At 37.4% G+C, this 18,459-nt stretch overlaps 1 protein-coding gene across 1 annotated transcript in view; it reads left to right on the top strand.

Annotated features, from left to right (window-relative positions):
• C2H8orf34 (chromosome 2 C8orf34 homolog) overlaps positions 1-18,241 on the top strand; it is a 172,904-nt gene extending 154,663 nt beyond the window's left edge. Inside the window, exons 13-14 of the mRNA XM_072851245.1 lie at positions 5,070-5,163; positions 17,320-18,241. Coding sequence (XP_072707346.1) covers positions 5,070-5,163; positions 17,320-17,327 — 102 coding nt within the window. The 3' untranslated portion in view covers positions 17,328-18,241. The remainder of the gene's footprint in view (positions 1-5,069; positions 5,164-17,319) is intronic.
• Positions 18,242-18,459: the final 218 nt, after the last annotated feature.

Below are 18,459 nucleotides of genomic sequence, written 5' to 3'. Positions count from 1 at the left end.
ACACTCGTGCCCCCAAATTTTCCATGAGCTCTGTAGGGTTTTGCCTGCATGACGCATAGCAGTTTTATTAGCCTTACAGTTTCTAAGGGGTGCATACCTCTGGAATATGAAACATAATTTTATTTTATCTTTATGATTCCAAGGTATTTTTTTCCTGCTGCACTGGCAGTGCATAATATTTCCTTGGTCTGCTTTTTCTTTCATTTTTTGGACACATTGGAATGATTAGTTAGGCATCGCTGAATGGACGAATTTTCTGAAACACAAAACTGAACTGCGATGAGAAAATGTCCAACATCATTGAATCACTGTCTAGTACTGTGTGCATGTTAACTAGGCTGATTCAGAGCATAAAAACTTCCTGCCCTATATTAATGGCTTTTACAGGATTAGTCTTTGCTTAAAACAAAACAAAAAGTTAAAGTACCTTGTAAATTTTGAGTGGGATTCTCCTCTGCTAACCTTAGCTGCCTTAAAGATAACTTTAGTGTGTAGGCAGTGGAAATAAAACCACCTGCTGTCTGTCTCAGACAGAATAGAATATCCCTGCTGTCTATCTCAGATACATGCCTTACAAAAGTGAGGGTTTTTTTCTCAGGAAATGCCAGTCCTTCTATACTGACTTGAGAAGGACCTATATGTCTAGATTGCTAATTTTTTAATGGTGGAATAATTTGGTTCCCACCATTTATTACCAATCTCTTTGTAATCCATTTGTCAAAGCCTGGAGAGCTTTTTTCCAAGACTGAAAAAAAATCATACCTTTAGATAATTGTTTCTGAGAAGTATCATTTGTTTTAAAAATCTGTTGGGTATGACACTTTACACAATGTATTATCGGTCTAATGACTTCTTAAAAAAATTTAAAAATATCGTTTATAATAATATTGCTTAGAGATGCTTGTAGGAAAATTAGAGATTTGATACTTAGTACGATCTTGCAATTAAGTATATGGCCTCTATTATTTATTATGAAAGAAAGGAAATGAGGCACAGATAACTCTAAAGAACTTGGGGAGGAAATCTTACTTAAATTTGGTGGTGAAAAAAATCCTCATTTTGGTGTTTGAATGGCAGTGCACTAATCCCATCACTCGAGCTACTTCTTCACCTAGAATTGGATATCCAACTTAAAGACATGAGGACTGAAGGTGACTACAGTTCTGTTGAAAGTATCTTCAGTGACAGTTGATATATTTTCAAACCAGAAGTTTTCCATGGAAAAAAAATGCATTTGTAACAGATTTATTTTTTTGACAAACAAAAACCCTTAGTCTCCTGTTTAGAGGGGTGGGTGTGTTTGTGTGTTGGAATTTTCTCACATACCAGAAAACGAGAATTGAAATTCATTTTTAACTAAAAATGCTCAGAAGAAATGAAGGGTTTCATTGTTTCCCACTAAACGCTTCACTCTTTTTCTTTCTTTCTTTTTAAGCCGTCCTGTTCTTAACTGATACATAGTCATGTGATGCCAACTAGAATTATTGTATAGACTCCTGAAAGTGCCCTATAATGAGCACTGCATCTCCACCAAGGGACATCCAGTCTGTCCATCACTTCTGATCTTTCCTGTAACAAGGCAGGCAATTAAAATGCTTTCTTCCACAGCCTTTCTGTGCTTATGGTAATAATAACCATGAGTCCCATTTCATTTGCTGTGACTTGTTACTTCTGTTTGCCAAATCCCAAGCTTTGCTGATAGCTCTTACAATAAGTGTCCTGTTATACTTTTAATATATGTATATATATGTCTCAAGAACTTTGATAAATAAGCAATATTATTACCCTGTTTTACAGTTAGAATAGCATGTCCAGTTTCATCCAGCAAGCCCACTGTAAAGCTGGTGTTAAATCTCAGCATTTCTATGCAGGATCTTATCCTCTGTTATAATCCCTTCCAGAACTGACAAATTCTTTTCTTTCTCTTTGCTCGCGGGGTACAATAGTTCATTGGCTGCTAGTGACCCAGCTCAAACCCTATTTATCCTTTCCTGACATGCACAAGTGACCTTTGACTTAATGGAAACTTGTCTTGGGACTAGCTCTGCTTCCAAGGGGAAAACTGCTAATATGACACGTTCATACTGAAGACCTTCCTCTGCCAAGCTGTAAAGGCCCTTGGATGTCAGAAAGTAGCTGGTGGAGGTCTGGCCAATCTGCTGCTCCCAGCCCCATCTTTGGAGTGTTATACTAGAAGCTTTGGGAGCTCTTTTAAGCTGTCTTTGCCCACTGAAGTTCCTGGTCACTTAGAGAAGTGGGTTTAGACAGAACATACCCAGGAAGTATCTCTGTTCAGTGACATTTTTTGCCTTGTTAGAGGTGTCCCCCTATTTGTGGCCATGTGATTTCATTCTCTTGTGTCACAGCTTTTCTCTGACCATGGAGACAAATTTTAAAAAGTCAAAGGTGGCCTGGGGTAGAAGAACAACAAAGTTCTGTCTTTCTTTGTACTTTTACAGATCACATACATACAAAACTCGAGGCTGATACTGTAAATTATTTTGCAACTTTCATTGTAGGTTTTGTATCCTCTTCTGTATAAAACCAGTAAAATAAAATAAGGGAAATGGTCTTTCTTCTTCTTAACCTTATGGTGTGAACTGGGAATTTCTACTAGATGTGAATACACTGTGGTTATATTGCCAATCCTATAGAAGATACTATGATAAGATTTTGCACATAATTCTGCTTCCTTACTCTTAGGTGGTGTTAATGGAATTAACCAGTACAAAGTTGATACATATTTGATGAGAATAAGTCAGTTGAAAAGGATGTAATTACTGGCTACCAGGAACATGTTTTACCATAAGGAGCTTGAATTAAAGAATTCAGAATCTACATGGGTTTACACTGTGTGCTGTCACTTGTTTATTTATCAGGAATTTTAACGTATCTCTCAATGCGTTATGTATTCTTCCTAGTTTGTCATGTGTTTCAGAGTATAACAAGTCTAAAATACAAAAATATTATTCATAAATACAATTCAGAGTTGTTCTTAAGTTTTAGTAAAGTTCATGCTGTAGCTCAGGGTGGTTTAATCTTATAGCACAAATCTTAAATAATTTGGCAAGTACTTAACATATCAGCTGTTAAGAATGTTTTGGGGTTTTTTTAATGCTCAAGACTTATAATGATCTGAGATTTTGTGGATGAGTTTCTGCCTCTTGGCACACATAATATTACAGAGTTCTAACAGGTGTGTTTTACTATCAGCTCTGTTCAAGGCTGAATTGAATTATAGCAAAGAAATGCTACCTAGAGAAATAGTTTTATTATCTCTATAAAACTAATAAATCAGGGTTCCAAATCCTTTGGCAGAGATACATTTATGCATTTACCTTATCCTTTGGTGTTTTGTATAAATTGACAAAGGAATGTTGAATCCTGCTTATCTGTTTAGGATGGATTTCATTAAAGTGACACAATTCTGTGATAGTTATCAATAGCTGTTGAGGTGAAAATACTACTGACTCACTTGTTTGCCATTCCATTTTCTGAACGCTTGGAATTTTATAGTCACTTTATTTATCCAGATAGTTTAAAGTGGTATTCAGTAATCTTTATTGGTCTGTCATTGTTAACAGCGGGAAATTTCAGCTTGTTTGAATATAGCATTGATTAACACAAGTTTTCCTCTTACTTACTGGATTATAGAGCATAACTCGATGTGACGAGAACTCTCTTTTTGGTCAGATACTTCCATTCTGTTCTGCTGCCTGGCTCAGTTCTTTGCTCTGTGTTTTTGGAAGATTAAAAAGTATGCTGATCAGAGTGAGAGCCACTCACTCCTACTGCAGGAATCCTCTTCCATGAACCAAAACATTTGCCCAGTTCAGTGCTATAGTCAGCAACCTTCTCGAACACTGAGCACATTTGAAATGGCAATACATGTGTAAGTCCTGGAGCTCCTGCCTAAGCTTAGCATTGGGCCATTGCAGCAGTCTTTGTGGATTTTTTTTAACAGATTACTAACAGAATAATTAATAATTTACTCCCAGTGAGTTCGATCTTGATTGAACAGCCCTTGGTCTCCAAGAACTGATTTAAACAAGCCTGGTTTCTGTTTTTAAACCAGATAGTCTAACAAGAAAAATTATGCTGTAGTGCTGTGCAACACAATTTGACTTTGAATATGTAGCTTCTGGTTTTTAGCTGGCGTAAAAAAAGACAGGGCTATTACCCCCCTTTTTTTTTCAGGTACTTATAAGAATCTGGCCAGTAGTTTTATGATATCTGGCCAATGCTTAAGTTCTCTTTTAGAGACTAGACTTGCATGTTTGAACTGGTTTTGAAAATAAAACTATGCATTCCAGTCTCATCTCTCACCTTGAATATTGCAAAGGAACCTGTCAAAGTATTTTAATGTCGGTGTGTGTACATGCTCACATATATATGTGTGTGAGTATGGAAAAATATTCTTATATACATACATATATACATTATATAAAAAGGGAGGCAATTGTAAAACATTTTAAAAAGCATATATTCAGCTGTGTATGAATTTTTAACTGCGTAAAACATTTATATTTTGATGCTTAGAGTTTTATGGTATCCTGGAGACAAAAGTTTCCATAGCATTTTTCCTTCCTAGGCTTTCTCCTTCCCCAATAAAATCATAGGTTCTAAATCAAGTTTCAGGTCCTTGTTCTTACTAGATTGGAGACAGTGAAAGTTCTGACAAATCAAAGCCTTACTTCAGCAAATTGTGCATGACATGTCTAGGCATAGTCCAAAAACTGCAAGGACAGATGGAATATCTGCATTAAAATTTTATTCTGTGTTGCTGCATTTCTAGGATGAGTATGTATATGTCTGTGGCTATAGCAGATAGATAGCTAAAGAGACTTTTTTTTTTTTCAGAATAGATAAATAAATAAGAATTAAATAAAAAAATTTCTAGGGAGCCTGCATATCCTCTACGTTCTGGTTTTATTTCACAGCAAGACTTTTTTTTTTTTATTAAAGGATTTCTCCTCTCTAGTTAATTGAGGCTAGAGTGTTTGCTACAGTCTGCATTTATATAGAACCATTCTCTGTCATTTTATCTAAAATAGATCTGTTTGTGGCAGGATGAATTCTTACAACAGCTTCAGCTTGCTCATCAACCTTGGATATTGCCGAGTGACACAGAAAGTGAAGGAGTGGAAGCTGACCAAGACAAATGTAAGTATATTTGTTAGGACCAGATAATATGTCAAAAACCCTCAAACTTTTAACTTCTCTTTTTCATATCTTCAAATCCTGTGAAGATGTCATGCCTACTCACAGGAGCTTTTCTCATAAGTACCAATTACTCATTTGTTTTAGGGCTGAACTTTATAGGATTGATTTACATCAGCTTTCCTGTAGTCACTGAATAATGACAAAATGATCACAGACCACAGTTTACTTAGCTAAGTGAAACAATTTGTCCTGATGTGTTAAAGTAGCTGCTCCAAAGAAGTAGCATGAAGTTGAAATAGATACTCTGTTTAGTAAATCTGTATTGACCAACAAAAAAACCCACAAAAAACCCCAGTAGCTCTGAAAAGTAGAGCCTTCCTCCTCAGGCCTGTGACTCCATTATCTCTATTTTGCCTGCATTCTTTTGAATTCCATTGTATGAAAAAAAAGTTTTTAATTACACAAGTAATCCTTAATATCCTACACTCTTTGAAGCAGTTGTCTAATCATGAAAGCAAAGGTCAGCAGGATCATAACCTAAATGACAGAACAAGTAACAACAAGTAACATGCTCTAAATTGCAATACATTCAAACTTGTAGCAAGTTCTGTCTGCCTACCAGGTACCTGTAAATAATCTTGCTGAAAATATTAAATGTTTTGCATTTTCTTTTTTAAATCACGGTAGTTTTGGTGAATATGCAAACTATTTCCTAACATAATTTAGGCGATATACTTGAAAAGAACAGATGATTTAATCAGCCTGTTTAGAAAACAAGAAATTCTACTAAAACTGCTTTAAACATGCAGAGTTAAAATAAGAAAAAGCCAATTTCTTCACAGAATGGAACAGTTGTGTAAGGGATTAATGATTAATAATAATCATGCCAGATAAACAGAATATATTTTTAAATTATGCCACTTTAAAAAATTAAGTTTTCTATTCATGTACTAGTTTCACAAATCCATTCATAGGCCTGGGGTTTGACTATGAAATATCAATTTACGTAGTGAGATACTGAAGAGCATGTGCCAGTTTTTTTAACACCAGTACAGTGTTCAAATGAAGTTCTGTGTGTCCAGCTGATTTTAGTCCAAAGCCAGTAAGTCCAGTTTGACTTGCACCTGAACCTTTCACTTATCTTTGGGCTGAAGCTCACCTTAGGTGGCCAAAGGGGGAGCCTGGTACCTGCCTTTTCTGTGCATGTGAATTTTCCTCTGTACTTTCTGTAACAAATTTACAATCCCACAAACATTGGTAGGACTGGCTGCGCATGCATAGACTGGTGCTAATTATGTGATCAGGGAGACTGATGCTTCAGGATACATCAGTTGCACAGCATGGTTCTTTTATAGCTGCTGTACCTGAATTGCATGGGTGTGGGGACTTCTGAGCATCCAAGAACCTGTGCTATAAGATTCCAAGAATCCTGGTAGATCATTGTCACTGCTCAGTGTGACAGAGTGGTAAATTATAGATAAAAGTTTAGGTCCTACCACCGGATCAGTAGAGATGATAGTTTCCTAACTAATAACAATTGTTTTTGCTGGATCTTATGGCACCGAGAACAGAGAAGGGAAAGAAGGTAGCTGTAAGCTATAGTTTCTGACCAAAAGTTAAAGCATGTTGTTAAGGGCATTGTCCAGATGCCTCTTAAACAGTGACAGGCTTGGGGCATCGACCACCTCTCTAGGAAGCCTGTTGCAGTGTTTGACCACTCTCTCGGTAAAGAAATGCTTCCTAGTGTCCAGTCTAAACCTCCCCTGGCGCAGCTTTGAACCATTCCCACGTGTCCTATCACTGGATACCAGGGATAAGAGCTCAGCACCTCCCTCTCCCCTTCTCCCCCTCAGGAAGCTGTAGAGAGCAATGAGGTCGCCCCTCAGCCTCCTTTTCTCCAAACTAGACAAGCCCAAAGTCCTAAGCTGCTCCTCCTAGGACATTCCTTCCAGCCCTTTCACCAGCTTTGTTGCCCTCCTCTGGACTATTCAAGGACCCTCACAGCCTTCTTAAATTGTGGGGCCCAGAACTGCACACAGTGTTCAAGGTGAGGCCGCACCAACGCTGAACACGGCGGGATGATCACCTCCTTTGACCGGCTGGTTGTGCTGTGTTTGATGCACCCCAGGGTGCGGTTTGCCCTCTTGGCTGCCAGGGCACACTGCTGGCTCCTATTGAGCCTGTTGTCGACCAGCGCCCCCAGATCCCTTTCTGCAGGGCTGCTCTCCAGCCACTCCTCTCCCAGTTTGTACTTGTGCCTGGCATTACTCTGTCCTAAGTGCAGAATCCGGCATTTCAACTTGTTAAATTTCATCCCATTAATCACTGCCCAATGCTCCAGTCTATCTAGATCCCTCCGCAAGGCCTTTTGTCCCTCAAGAGAGTCATCAGCACCTCCCAGTTTGGTATCACCAGCAAACTTGCTAATGGTGCATTCAACTCCTGCCTCCAGATCGTTGATAAATATATTGAACAGAAGTGGCCCTAGAATTGAACCCTGAGGAACACCGCTGGTGACCAGTCGCCAGCCAGATATAGCCCTATTCACTACAACCCTCTGAGCTCTGCCCTTCAGCCAGTTCTTCACCCAGCACACCGTGAACCTGCTCATCCCGAAGTGGGACAGCTTGTCCAGAAGGATGCTGTGAGGGACAGTATCAAAAGTCTTCCTAAAATCCAGAAAAACTACATCCACTGCCTTCCCTTCACCCACTAGGCAGGTGACCTTATCATAGAAGGATATCAAGTTAAAAGGACTTTCCCTTTGTGAACCCATGTTGACTGTGCAGTTAACTGTAGTGTAGTTAGCTGCTGCACGCTTTATAGTAGGTCAGTGTTTCTACTAATATAACTAAAGGAGTAGAACAAAAATGTTTGATCAAAGCAATACTTTCTGTATCTGAAATCTAATAATGATGAATGTTATTAAAAATAACAATAACAATGCTATCATCCCCATCTGAGGTTATGTGCTAGTGTCATTGGCAAGCAGAAAGTGCAGAACTGCCACTGCTGACAAAGAGAAGCTGCCAATTCCCAGATGTAAAGTCGAGAGTCAGTGAGGGGCTTGGCATACTTGCTGATTGATGCCAGTGCTTGTAGGCAGAGCAGCTGGCAAGATTACACATCATTTTTCACCCTAAAGTTAATAAATCTGTGTGGATGTTGTGTGTGTGATTTAGTGTTGAGGGGGCCCAGGAGTTCATAATTTATGAGTTTGAGCAGAAGAGCTGCAAAATTAATCTTTACAATAGCAACACCTGTTCTTTGACTCAGCTTTTAATAAATTATATGTGGATAATATTTACCACATTCTTTGACTACTTTGAGATAATAGCAGCCAGGTGTAAAACTAGTTTTTGGTAGTGGGAAAACTAACAATGCAAAAAAAGAAGCTATGTGAGTCACCTTGAGTTCTTTTAAATTAATACCTTCTGGTTAGTGTTCTACAAGAAAAAGAATGAAAAAATTTGGGGGTAACAGTTTCAAATGTAGTCAGATGTAAGAGTTTAAAAAGGCTATTTTCAAAGCCAATGGTAGCTGAACAGAATTGGGTCACTTTGACATCTCAACATCTCCCAACAAACATCATTTGCAAAACAGATACGACAGCGCACATCTTGTCTTATGGAAATGAGATCTAGGTTCTCAGTTCTTGTAAATCAGACTTTACTTTCTAAATCCTTCAGACTCTCTGACAGCATTTTCAAAATTTATCCTGATCAGTGAGATCCAAAGATAACTGCAAGTCAATAATTTTTAAAGCTTCATACCAATTATGACAAAATTTCAAATCAAATAGGTACTCATATAAAAGAGTATAAATGATTGCTGCTTAAAAGATCTGTTACGTTAAAGAAGGAAAGAAAAACATTTTTAAGAAGCATTGTTGATTTTTTTTAGCATACCCTCTCCTTCTTCCTCTTTATGTGCTTAATTAAGTTTGTGGCCATATGTTAGAGAGAGAGAGATAAGTGTATAATTATTTGGTCTTGAAATGTAAATTCTGTTATTAAAAAATAGGAACCAACACATGCTTTTTAAAGAACTACTATAATTTAGTAACTAAATCTCTTCTGCTTGCTAGATGTGTTCTCCTTTGATACTCTGTACACACTGAGCAAAGAAAAGTGAAAATGGCCAAGGCAATATGATCCAAAATCAAGGGTTTGTGGTTCTTTTTTGATTTTAGTGTCACTAAAAAGCCTGTAGACAGGGCCTCATGTGTCTTCCTCCTCAGCTGTCATTCTGAAGACAGTTCCCCATTATCACCTGTAGTAGTTTGCTTGTGTGCTGATTCTCTGCAGAGTTTTCAGAGGATGCATGGAGGTCATTTTTGGAAAGAGGAGGGATCTGGAGAAAGTATTTACCACTGCCACAATACTTCAGTTTGGTGGGAGTTCTTTGAGCTGGCAAAAATAATCTTCTTTTTTATGGGGTACTAATACAAGGAAACAGAAGAGCTGCATCTACAACCACCAGAGCATTTCTTAGCCAGCTTTTATGAGAAGCAATTTGGCCTTTCAGGGGACTGGCAAGAGTCAGCTTGAATTTTCCCTTGAGAACAGGTCCTACAAAGACTGCTGGTTGGAAATTTCTAATGCATCACTAGCTTCCAAGAACCTTGAAAAGACAAAGACAGTCTTTTGGTGTAATCTGACCTACTATCTGTAGTCCTGGCATGGATTTACTGCCCAAAAGTCCAAGTCTGCTTTCTTGCGTGCCTAACTCAAGAAGTAACCCACACAGCAAATTTCCCCAGGTCTCACAGCCTTGGACATAGAGGATCTCTACCTGCAGTCAGTCTGTTTGGCAGGTGTACATGGTAGGTGAATAACGTAGACTCTTAGTGAACTTGCTACTTGGTTAATCCATATTAAATATATATCTATGTGTATATACATTCCTTTGCCCTAATCTGCTTAAGGCATGTCAGTTTCTGTAGTCAATGGCACACTGAGTGGTGTGGCTGCTATCACTTCACTCTAACTTCGACTTGCCAACAGGAGCAGTAGATGCTCATTTCTAGCTCAGCTGATCTGGGACAGGGCTTTAACTCTCACCTGCTGGCCTGTGGCAAGAAACTTAAATGTTTTGCCACTATACATCTGCAAACTCTTTTCTAAGGTTTGTAGTGGAAGGTCTACTGCTGATAAATCAAAGCTGATTGTTGGGAGAAAGTGGGGTTTCAGCTCCATTCATTCTTGCACTGGTCTTGAAACTCTGCAAAGACACTCTGTTGACTACTTCAACAGGTATTGAAGAAAACCTTCATTTTCCCATTCTGCACAAATGTCCACCTAGGAAAAAGACCCAAAGAATGAGAGACAGTTTTTTGTAGAATCAAGAAATTCAGACTGTGTTCCAGTAAAATTCCAAACCATACAATATTTGTCCATGGGTAAAATTCCTTACACTGAGCAAATTCACATGGTTAAACAGTTAGTTTTTCTTAATTATTAAAATAAGTGTTCCTAAGGTTTGGAAAATTGCTTGATCAGAGTTGATAATAAGGATTTTACTGCTGGAATGTGTTTTTACTGTGAAGGTTTCTTTTTGCTAGAGCTAGGTACTACTCAGTATGAGTGAGAATGACAGAATCAGGCTTAGAGCAGCAACTGTTGATTGCAACATTTATGACGTTAGCACAAACATGTTCCATTTCTGTTGGTCAAAGTCAGCTATTTGTATTTGTATTCTGCTCTGATGGGGTATAGCAGGACTGGAAACATCTCTTTCAGTGGGTATGAGTTTAGGGCTAGATTTTGTTTCTCTGGGGAGTAAGGTAGTTATGAGGCATTGCTCAAACATATTAGTCAATTATATGTCTGGTTAATAAGAACATAGTATTTGTAGTTGGAAATTTTTCCCAGTGAATAGTAAATGCACTATAAGTATGCACTTTTTTGTCCCAAAAGTGAATCTGGGTTGAACTTCTGGAAGACTTTAATTCCAGATTCATGAATCTTCTGGAGAAACTTATTGGTATCTTTCTTTCATTTAATATTTCAAGAGTGTTGATATAAACTGGAGTAAAAAAGTCATATCTCCCCATCCCACATAACCTTTCTAAGGACTGTCATAAAGCTTTTGTCTGCTTCGAGTATGAGTAATTTTCTAAATTCCTCTATTGTGCACTTACATATGTTAAAGAAGGTACATTGTCTCTCATTTTCACTACCAGTGGCTTAGCTAGGTTTTTAGCTTGAGACAGTTCTATGTCCACTTCAGAAATGGGATACCAGTAAGGATTATGTTCCTGTAAACAGAATTTCTCCAGGCCTATTGGATGGTCTTGGCTGGATGGCTTGTAACACCCACAGCTGAAGCTTCACCATTTCATATAACTGCTTTTTGAATCTGAAAATGAGAGAAAACAATTTTCAAGCATGGAAACTTGCCCACCTGGATTTAATTATTTATAGAAAGTGAAACAAATCTAGAGATTGACATTATTTCTACCAGAAGTTAAATGACTGTTGGATAGTGAGGGGAGAGTTCAAATACAACTAGGGAAAGTTGGAACTAGACTCAAGATTCCTATTTTTTGAATGGATGCGCTTAAATCCAAAGCTGCCATTATCTCCTTATACTATTGAGGCTTTAGCTCATGTCACTTTATTTCTACTGACTGATATTTGGTTTAATCTTGGAAAAGTTCATATTGAACAAAATATCTGGGAGGAGGAGGGAATTTTCCATTGCAGTGAGGAAAAAAATTCTCAAAATTTGTTTCAGTGCAGAAAGCTGTTCTCAGTACAGCTTCCAAACCTAAGGATATCTTTTTCTGCAACTTGCATTAGTATCGTAAACTTGGATTCCCAAAGACATTGAATGTAATAAAAAATGACACTGTAATTTAAAAAATGGCATAGAGAATTATCAGGGCACACATTAGGTAAATTAAAAGCTGGCTCACTGAGGAATCAAAAACTAGAGTTTCTAATGGGAAGATGTAGATGAATGGGGCTCATTAGGGTCTGATAGGTTTGGATAATTGGTGGGAAGGACAAGTTGAAGTTATTAAATGGTATGAATCCCCTGGTACAATGGCCACATTCCAGTAAAATGCACTTTATTATAACCAGATGAAATATATTTGAACCAAATGAAATATATCTGGCACCAGAGAAACATATCTGTCTCTGCTGCAGAATAATGAGGCTTTGTCCTGGAAAGCAGTAATCTAATGGATTTAGGGTGATCATAGAAGATCATCTCAGTGTGAGCTCTCAGCATAATGCTGTCACAAAGAAGGGTAGACCAATGCCTAAAAAGTTAAGTAGAAAAGTAATTATTCCACATCATATGAGTAAAAAACTGTTGTTTTGGTGTCTTGCCATTCAGAAAGATTGGAATTACTTGAGAGATTTCAGAAGATGATTAAAAACAACCCAGGGTTTGGGAAACCCTTTTAGGAGTTTGCCTCACCTAAAGGCATTCAGCTAGGAACCTCAGAGATTACTTTGTATCTGTAGGTAGACATTTAAGTAAAAAAGATTCAACTCATCAAACTGTGATGAAGGAAATTAAATGCTATGTCCTAGCAACCAGAAGCCGTAAGCATTGTAAGGAAAAGTTAAGGGAGGCAATGAACTTGGAGTCATTAACACGAGGTGATTGGGCTTTCTAAATAGATAATCCAGGGGGAGATTCTGTGGGCTCTGTACAGGTATATGGGAGGTCAAACTAGATGATCACAGCAGGATTTTTTTGTCTTGGTGTCTATGAATATACTTACTCATTCTCATAAGAGCAGTCTGGATGTGCAATTTCATTTGCTTTCCTGGACACTACATGTTAGGCATTGATAAAGATGGGCATGATACAATGATCATGATTCTACATTTATGCTACCTGTTTTCTTACAAACCCTTGAAAATGTGCGTAACTGTATGTACATGTAAACACATTTTTGTGATTTTTATTCTAAGGTTTATTCTAGTGATTATAAACTTTAAAGCCTCCCCCCCCAGTTGTTTTTATTCTCATAATTTAGTCCTTGGAATATAAAAATCATTTACTTGAGAAGGCAGGGTGCTTCTGGATAAAGTAATGGCTGTCCTTAGTGATCCAAAAATATACACCTGGGAAATGTAAGATATGACAGTTTGGATTAGTATTGACCATAACAAAGATATTAATAAAATACTGTTAAACTTTACCATGCTCTAGATAGTCATAGAATTCTGTAGATTTCAAAGCACAAGATATGTTCACGCTAATTTTATCTATGTGACTGTCCGGTATTAAATGGCAGTGTATATAATAGCAGTGACAGAAATATTTTGCTTTTAAAAGATTTTATTTTTTTGAATTCAAAAAACATTTGCAAATGGAGTTCTAAGCTTTCAGGAAAAAATATTGGCTGTCCTTAATTTTTGAATTCCACAGAGTTCTATGCTTTGTATAAACCACTCTGGATAGATATACAGGTAAGTTCAACAGATAATCATCTATGCTCATCACTAGAAAACTGTACTAAGCTTTATTAGAATTTTGTTTCAAAATAAGAATATAAACATATATTGATTTACATACATCACAATAAAAATACTCCACTGGCTGTATATTGATATAGCAGGCTATATATATTGATACAGGAACTTTGATTTGAATAACAAAGTATAGTGTATGTGTTGAAACACAGGTTGTTTAATATTGTGCTGTTAAAAGATCAATCTAAAAGGACATAATAAAAAAATAAACTTATAGGAAAGTAAAGCTCTTCTTTCATATTAAAGAATTTCAGAGAATAAAATAAGCTAAAGCTTTTACTGACTAATCACTGACAACCAGTTAACAAGGCTAGCCATTATAGCAAAGAAATGTAACTTTTTAATGGGAATGAAGCCTATTTTGCTGCATGTTGATGAAGGAACTTTAATTAAATTACTTGATTCAGTTTTGATTATATCAGATTAATCCATGCCCTTTTAGACTTTGCTCTTTCAAAACACTTGTTGAGTAAAGGTAACTTAAATGCAGCTCTTTGTGAAGGCATGCAGTGAACTGAGAACGGATCTCGTTGAAAAATCTCTGAGTAAAAGGAATAGTTTTACTCAGATAATTCAGTCCCGTGTTGCTGCTCAGCCCTGTGGCTGCCCAACGTTTGTGCTGCGTGAATCGGGAGGAGCTATGGATAATGTCTAAGTCTGACAGTGGTGAGCTGAAACTGCTTCAGCTAGCCTTTCAAACAAAAAATGCTCATGAAGCAATACCCCTAGGGTTTTAGTAAAGACAAGTGACTATAATCCTATGAAAATTGTGAGGCTCAAAGTCATCCTATGGAACTGCGTCTGGCCTTAGAGGGACACACCGGTGAGCTGTTTGACTGAGGGGCTGCTGTCCAGACTTTCCAGTTGGGAGGAACTGGCCATTTCATGTGTCCTTCATAGTACAGAGCATTGGAAAGAGCTAGGGAACAAATTATGCTGATGGGCTCATTCTTTTATGCCTTTCTTGATTCCTTCATTTGCCATGCCGGCTGACTGCTTTCACTACAGGCCAGGAAGATCTTGCTGCAAACCTCTGTGTGCTTTTTATGCATTTCATTGTCCCAGCTTTTTTCAAGAGCTATCAAACCCAGTCACCTTTCACCAGTGCCTTGTGTAGTCATTTATAGCAGTGAAGAAAAAAGAGCATGAAGTAGCCCTGAAGTACTACCAAAGCACATTGGTCATGTTCTACACCTACTTTTCACTCAATTTGCTTGAATGCAAATGACCCCGTGAAGTGCAAGACCCAGGGAGCAGCAAGCAGGGAGTACATCCTTTTGCATTAAATAAGGCTTGAAAGGCTTTTGGCTCCACAGCTGACTGATTGATTCAGCAGAGGGGCCAGATTGCTGCAGAAACCAGAAAAAATGTAGAATGCTTGACTGTAATCCCAGGGTGCAAAAATGGCCAGGAGGTGAAGGTTCTATGAAAGAAATCTGTTTTCTTTCTTTGGCCCAGTATTCTCCAAGCTCTTAAAAAAAAAAAAAAAGACTCCTTATTATCCTATTGCTGTAAATGTGTTTTACAAGGCCAAGATTTATTCTAAGCCAAAACTGTAGAAATTCTTCTTTTATCATGAAGAGGAAGGATTTCAAATTCAAGTAGGAAAAGCTCTCTAATGGAAAAGGTTAAGATTCTGTGAGGTAATTATGGTGACTCTTCTTGACCCTGTCAGGGAGAAAATCCATGAATGTGGAGTCTGGGGGAGAGGGAGAAGAAAGGAGGGTTGATCCTTGATATGTGACTTCGGTTCATTTTGGTTAAATCTTGTTTGGCAATGTGTAGTGCCAGTGTGAGTGTTACAGCAGGATCTGGGCAATGCTTATTTTCTCCGTGTCTTATTTCCTTGATCTGCGAAATGGGATAATAAAATGTGATAACTGACAGCAAAGCTATGAAAAATCACCAGTTAATGTTTCTAAAATCTGTCATGAGTCTGGGGCCCAATTCTAATGTCTATCTGTATTTCTTTCTGGTATGATTTCACTAAATTTAAAATGGCTGTAGTTTTTCAGTTATTTTCCCCAAGTCAGTCAGTGGTGGCTTCCTGCTTGTATTAACTACATTTAAATTATAGTCATTCCCTTTTATATTGGAGAAATCAGCCTGTCAGGATACGACTCGTCTCACCTACCTTCAGCTACATAAAAGTGAGAGAGTCTAGTCCAAGCTGTTTGTTCTCTGAAGTAAGGAGAGAAACAAAGCAACCTCAGAGGACAGCTAGAGATCTGTCTTACTGGGGGACTGAGGTGGGTTCACTGAATCCCATCACCCCTTCAGGGCGTCCTTAATCTCTTGCATCTCCACCTTGATGCTTCTCTGTCTCATATCAGCTGAGAGTTGATTTGATCTTGCTAACATAATTTTTCATTAGTCAAGAATTCCATAATGGATACGGGGTAGCATGGAATATATTTTCTGGCTGGCATCCCATTTCGTTCTGCAGCTAAGACCACCACAGCCCCTGGAGTTTTTGTGGGTAACAGTCACGAGAAGAATCTGCAAATGAAACAGGCTTACATATATTTGCTTTTCTTTTTCCCCCCTTAAGACAAATTTGTTACTTAAAGATCAAACTGTGACAATGCTTGAATATCTGCTAAATGAAGTGCCTCCAAGGAAAACAGTTGTTAAACATTCGGTATAAATGACAAAAAAATACATATAAGGTTAATAAAGGATAAGAACTGTTGCTAAGATTTCCTAGGCTTTATTTCTTTTTTTGATGCAGAGGTTTCCATGGTACGTACCTTGCTGTGTTGAGTATCAGTAGAGTATCAGATGTAAAGTCCAGGCTTATCACCTGGCAAAGTGAAACTTAAAGATCTTGTCCCAGTTGTATTTAATTGATTAGCTGGAGATAATGGGAATAGTTTGCTCCTGCCAAGTTTCTTTAATCTCCCAAAGAGGGCTTGCATGTTTATATATTCAAAAGGAGTGAATAAATGTGAAGCTGCTGTGCCTGATTTCCTTCAAGTGTTTAAAAATGGCAAGGTGAAAGGTTCTAAGGTAACATACAGACCTTTATGCATTCAGCTGTGTAATTATATGTGGTTGTGGTGTTTATTTCTGGTTTATAACCCTGATTCTATAACTGGATCCATGTAATAGGTCCAGTTGCAGCATCACATCTTTTACAAACCTTTTGGGGAGGGGGGGCAGGTTGTGTTACAACATTTGCGAAACAATCTATTTCAATGTGCGTATGTAAATATTTGTAAAAGCTACATTTCCATTTTGCTTTGGGGTAGGTTTTCAACCTGAACACAGCCAGAAATGAAAACATTGCTATTTCAGCTTATCTGATTCATCACAGTTGCCTGTTATGTTTGATGCTTTTTGCAACACTAGTCATTTTTTGCAATCTATTACTACTATTGAAAAAGAAGCAGCAGAACAACCCTCCAAAACACTGAATAATTGGAAGAAATAATATAACTAAAGAAGCTGTGATTTGCTTCTGAATATTTTAGAAATAAAAATGAATTGGGATTCATCAACATACTGATCAATGTTGCTTATTTAACTGTGAGTTCAGCATTATGGAAAACTTTTACAAAATGCAAAGACAATGAAGGATTAATTTTCCCTTTTTTCCTATTTTTGTGTACATTAAATTTTAGCCCTAATTTCTGTGTTTTTCTGTTTGATTTCACAGGTTTGTGAAATCAGTGGGATTGTTGAAGAACAATTTAATTAAAACAAAATTACGGTGATCAAATCTACACCTGAAAATTTGCTTTAGTTTATACATAATAATTTTAAATAAAGTTATTTTTCTAGTATCAGCAGTACATAAGTGGAACCGCTCTGATGTGTGGATGCTCTAATGCACTGAATCAGAGTATTTACTGTGGTACAGTGGCCTTAGGAAAGAAGGGTAACTGTCGCCTTTTAGTATAAAGTTACTATAATGTTTTTGTTTAGTTTATACCCCTGTTATTTTGGATTGACATTTGATAAACTAAACTCTGCCTGACCAAAATAAACTTTACCTAGAGATTTTATGTATTTTAACTTGTCTAAGGTTTTCTACCTCTTATATTTTTGTAATCTTTACTCTTTTTTAGATTAATAAACATTAAAGTATTCGCCCACATCTGCCAATGTGTATGTCCCATTCAGGTCTCACAGAGAACTAGCTGTTCACTCATCGTCACCTGCAGAGAGAGGTCAGAAGGGGGAGTGAGTGAAAGAGTATGTGTGTGGGTAGCAGAAACAGGTGTTGCCCGTGCCGCATAGCTTTGTATTGAGTTTATCTACTTTGATCTTTAAAACAAATAAAGACTCTGTTAAAAAGGGAACATATCAATAAGGAATGGAGCATGCATGCAAAAATAAAGCACCTAAAGGAATTTCATATATATGATAAAGCATTAGTTACCCATATGGATTACTGAAACAAATTTGCTGTTTAAAATACGCTAACTGGTGTGTGCTGTGTGCTTGGAACTTTAGAAGATGCTTTCGCACAGACATCAAATGAAGGGATGTGGCAGTTGCATTTACTGATTTCATTTACCTGTTAATTCTGTCAAGTGTGTTCTCAATTTCCTTTGTCTTCAATTATGTACGCTTGGTTCCTGTATCTTAGACATAATGATATAATGAAATTGCTTGCAACTATTAAAAAATACAGTATAACAAACCATCTGTTTGTTTGAGAAATAAAAGTGAATTGTCTGTCATGAATGTTTCATAGTGTGAACTTTTTTTGCTGTCTCACAAACATACAGTGCACAGAAAGTGTATGGTCTGTCTTAGTCATGAGCAAGTAAAATGGAAGGTAACACTGTGA

The sequence above is a fragment of the Ciconia boyciana genome, chromosome 2, assembly GCF_034638445.1.
Source record: "Ciconia boyciana chromosome 2, ASM3463844v1, whole genome shotgun sequence".
NCBI lineage: Eukaryota > Metazoa > Chordata > Aves > Ciconiiformes > Ciconiidae > Ciconia > Ciconia boyciana.
The sequence above is the reverse complement of the archived record's forward strand: the minus strand, read 5'-3'. Positions and strand labels throughout refer to the sequence as shown.